This window comes from Ursus maritimus, unplaced genomic scaffold (genome assembly GCF_017311325.1).
Source record: "Ursus maritimus isolate PB19 unplaced genomic scaffold, ASM1731132v1 scaffold_11, whole genome shotgun sequence".
Lineage (NCBI taxonomy): Eukaryota > Metazoa > Chordata > Mammalia > Carnivora > Ursidae > Ursus > Ursus maritimus.
The window spans coordinates 63,082,947-63,087,718 of NW_024423453.1; the positions used below are offsets into that span (position 1 = coordinate 63,082,947).

General features: G+C 51.5%; 1 protein-coding gene across 1 annotated transcript in view; it reads left to right on the forward strand.

Annotated features, from left to right (window-relative positions):
* Positions 1-1,439, forward strand: part of RP1L1 (RP1 like 1) — a 22,211-nt gene extending 20,772 nt beyond the window's left edge. Inside the window, exons 7-8 of the mRNA XM_040625685.1 lie at positions 978-1,026; positions 1,369-1,439. Coding sequence (XP_040481619.1) covers positions 978-1,026; positions 1,369-1,439 — 120 coding nt within the window. The remainder of the gene's footprint in view (positions 1-977; positions 1,027-1,368) is intronic.
* Positions 1,440-4,772: the final 3,333 nt, after the last annotated feature.

Genomic DNA, 4,772 nt, shown 5'->3' on the forward strand with positions numbered 1-4,772 from the left:
GAGTGTGGTCATGTATACAGCCCCATAGTGGAGGCCACTTGAATCCCTTGGCTCCTGACAGCCCTGACCTTTGGCCAGAGGTATTCAAACAGCCCTTAGATCAATTGGGCCTGCTGTTGGTCTGCATTCCAGTAACTAGACCACTGTCTTTTGGCTGGGTTTGAGTCCTTGCCTTGGGAATTTTGCTCTGTCTGGGGCAACTTTCCATGGAGGGTCTACCTTGCTCTTGAAGGTGCAACTTCCCCCTCTGCCCAAGATAATCTGTCATCTCTTATAGCACTCCTAAGGTATATCAGGCAAATACAGGCTTTTATGTACATTCTCCACCTTTAATCCTTGCCACAACCCTACAAGGCTATCATATTGCCATTTTGTGGATGAAGAAATGGCTTCAGAGGTAAGTTGCCAAGGACATATGGCTAGTAGATGCTGCAGTTGTGATTTGAACCCTAATCTGAATCTCCCAAGCCTGGGTTCACTCTTCCACACAGCCCAATTCTGAACTCCATGTTCTGAGCATCCTCTTGCCTCATATCTCCTGGGCTGGTCTTCAAGCTCCGCCATCTTCCCTTGGAGGCCCACTGAAGAAGCAGGCCAGGGTGACTGCACTCTGCTGGGCTGCACCTTTGGCCATGTTGCCATCCTGTCCTTGGTTTGCTGGGCTGAACCTCCAGGTTCTCACATTTTGTCCCAGCCAGTGTCTCCCCAACCCAGGGCCCACCATCCTCCATTGCATCCCTGGCACCCCCACTGGCCTGTCCCTGATAAGGAACAGGGAACCTATGGTTTTCCAACTGTGGGCAGCCTTGGAAAAGCATTGAATGTTTTTGTTTGTGACAATGGCTGGGGGCACTAGTGAAGTTTGGGGTACAGGGGCCAGGATGCTAAACACCTTGCAACATGTGGGCCAGTCCCACACAAAGATGGGGGGGTCCCACCGCCACCACCATGGGTATTATTATTGCTGCATTTTACAGTTGAGGGCACTGAAATCTGAGAGCACCATGGCTTCCCCAGAGGCAGAAGGCTAGGAGTGGATGACCATCCCTCTCCTGATTTCTGACTCTTCCCACTCTCTCCCATAAAGGATGAGATCACTCCTAACATTCCTGGCTAGGGAGCACCCTACCTCAAGGCAAAGGGATGAACTGAGTGACCTTTCAAAGCTCCATCAATCACAGTCATTCTGGGAAAAGGACAAATCTAGCCAGGGACAGATACTCATTGGGTGCAACGGATGGAATGGTGGGAAGCGTAAGAGTTGGAAAGTGATTCATTTTCTTGGAAAAGGCTGAGCCCCACATCCTCTTTTGCTCTGCCCCAGCATGGTGAGCTTTTTCTTGCCCTGTGGGAAACAGGTCCTGACAGGACAGGCAGCTCCAGAAAATGTTGGGGACTCAGAAGTAAAGAGAATGCTTTATAGCTCTTTTGTTCCATGATCAAGGAGCAATTATCTTTCTTTCCCTCTTTGACCTCAGCCTTCCAAGCGCACCTGACCTTCCCAAATCCATATCAGAATCAAACCCACAAAAAGTTCTGAATTTAAGGGATGGGGGAAGGAGATAAACCATCTACTGGATAAATTGAGTTTCTCCCTTCCTGGGCCCAGGGCTCTTGGCCCCTACTATGAAACTAGATGGTGTCTAGTTCATCCTGGTCTTGCAGATAGAGATTCTGATTTCTGCCAGTGGGTTCATTGTAATCAGATGTCACAACAGCACTGAAAAGACTCATTATGATAGAGTTTTCCTGCATGACTTAGACCAGCATTTTAGGGCACAATATCTACCGGGATGATTGGCATTTGTTAGTTCTTTCATCCAACATATGTTGGGCAGCTGTTTCATGCCAGGCCATGTGCCAGCTGCTGAGGATGCAGAGGTGAAACCCACACTCTTGATGTGCCCCTCTCCCTGTACCTGCCTGTGTGACCCTCCCTCAAGAATGTCCTCAAAAGCAACCGGGAAGCTAAAAGGCCAGGTTGTATGAGTTAGTTTGACTAGTGGCAGTGGGTGGTGTGGGTGCTCCCTGGCAGGAAGGACTGAAGCCAGAATGGGATAAGTGTGCCATGAGCTGAGACTCAGGATCAGGGGACTGGAGGATGGGGTTGACAGCAATTAGGAAGAACCACGGGGAGTCACGGGGCATATGGGGGATGATAGTCTGTGGGTAGTGGGTATAGGGCAGAGAGAGAGCTGAGAGTCACAGAAGTGCTGCCTAGTTGAGGAGGGGCTCTGATGACCCCCAGGCCAGTATGACCTGAGAGAAGTCTGTTCTGGAAGGCAAAAGAGACTCATTACAGTGGAGGAGGATGGGCATGGAAATTTTGAAACTCCTCAGGCACTTTCAAAGAAGTAGGATGGAGCTTTGGCTAATGTGAGGGCAGGCCTCGCCCCATGCCTCAGGGAGGACCTGCTTCAGCCAGCCCAGGTGGCAACTCAAGGCTGGCCCTGGCTCAAAGACCCACACAGCCACCAGGTCCCTTAAACACAGACCCAGGAAGGAGTGGCTGGGAATCTAAGAGAGGTGTGAGATGCTGTTGGGATGGGCAGCGGACAGTGAGACAGAGAGAAACCAGGATTAGCAGGACCCTCTCCCCCACACTTCCTGGGGGATGGGGGCCAGGCCACCAGGAGGGGTGTGGTCTTCTCTAGCCCAGGTGTTTCTGCCTGAGGCCATGTACTCTGACCATCAAGATGGCCTTCCTGCTGCACCTGCCTTCTAGTCCTGGCTCTGTACCTAACCAGAAGAATGACTCAGGGCACCTATGTGCTTGGAGAGCCCAGTCACCCCTTCCTAGCTATGGGAGCCAGGATTTGAGAGGACCTCCCTGTGGTTAACAGCCACAACAGGGGAGCAAGAACAAGAAAGAATGACTTCCCATCTCATCCAGAAACACTTGGCTTCTGGGGCTGGTGACAGTGAACCATTGGAAGAGCGGTACTGGTTTCCAATTCTCTGTGTCACAGAAGCACAAGTCTTTCAGACAGGAGAGTCATGCACCTGCTACGTCTTGGCTCTGCCATTTATACTTCTGCGTCACTGGAGCTCGTGTAGCCCAGTGGCCTGGTTTGAAAGATAAGAACACAGAGGTCCAGGGAGGTCGTGCCTTGGCCCAAGGTCACACAGCAAATCAAAGAAGGATCAGGCCTAGAAATGGGATTCCCTGATTTGCAGGCCTGAGTGTGCTCCACAGCCTGAGCCTGAGCCTCAGAGTCAGGACTGCCTCCTCTGCTCGTGTGGGTGGAGAGTGTGGCGGGCAGGGAGGGCAGCACCCCAGCCTAATTAGAAGCTGTAGAGAAGCAGGGACATGGGGGGCCGTGCTCGCAGATTAGTGCCCCCTCCATAGATCATAGGCACGCCAAGGACATAATAAATAATCTGCCCAAAGGTTTTAAAGGTAAAAATCAGCAAACCATTAATAACATCCCCAGCACCATACATCACGCTGAAATCTTCCCATTACGCTGCTCCCTGAGCTGATTCGCATTTTCTAGGCTGTTTTTTTTCTTCCCTTTCCAGTACATTCTCATGCAGCTCTGAAACCCCTCCCTTACATCCCCGCTGAGCCTGGGAGGATGGGAGTGTGAAAACTTTGTGGATTTCCCATTTACCCTGATTCCTGGTTCTGTTCAGGCATGTGGAGGGATGAACAAAGGGGAGGCGTCCCTGTTCCTGTATTGGGACCCCGTGTTTCTGCTTCCACTTTTCCTTTTAATGAATAGGATGGAGCTTGCCCACCCGCCCCTCACCCCCAGCTTTAAGTTGAAATAACTCTGCAGCATCTCTCTCTCTCAGAGACAGAGGAGGTTTAATTAATGAATGCAACAGGGTCACTTTAAACAAGAAAAGTGCTAATGCTGCACTTTCTAATCCCTGGTGTCCTTGTGGTCTGCAGAAGGCAAAGGGAGTTCGGGGCCCAGAGTGCATTGCACATGTTTTACAATTTGAGGGTAACCTATGGTCTCAAGCAAATCAAGAACTGGGATTGGAGGAAAATTAGTAAGAGAGAAGCTAGACCAGCTGACTGATGGCCTGTGACCTGGGGCAGCACAGGCATAGGGTGACAATGGGGCCGAGAGCCGGGGAAGTACATGTGGGTCTCCTCCCAGGCAGGAGTGCAAGGCATCGGCCCAAGCACCAGTATTTGACCTCGGTGTCCTGAACTGTGAAGCAGAAGCTAGAAAAGGCAGTTTTCGGACGTGGCCACATGCCACCCTCCATGAATTCATTGAAGGGCATGTGGCTTGAGTAGCTCCTAAAACTGCCACAATTAAGTGGTGTTTTGGAGGCAAGATCTACACAGAAGAAGTCTGAGCTAGCTGACCGTCGTCTCCTAGGAAGGACGAGGAGTGGCTGGGCAGCGTGGGTCATGGGGCGGGGAGGGTGCTCCCATCTCATCTCTTCTCTCTTGAGCTGGGTGACCTTAGGCCAGCCTTTTCACCTCATCTACAACATTCTGGGCCTATTTCCTCATCTACAATGTTCCTAGGGTCCCTTCCCGCTCTGAACTACCCCACTGAGTCACCTCCCTGAATTTCTCCTCCAGACCCACATGTGCTGGTAAGTTCTGCAACATCTCTTGAATAGTCCCCACGACCAACAAACATGGGCTGCCTTCTGGCCCTGCTGGCAGTCACTCCTTAAAGCCCAGCACCCTCCTGAGGCTGGTGGGATTTGCCAGGACCAGACCTCAGCCTCTTTCTGCTTCAGGGTCACCAAGGACACATTGGCAGCTCTCTTGAAGTCTCCCCTGGCAGACCCCCTCTGTC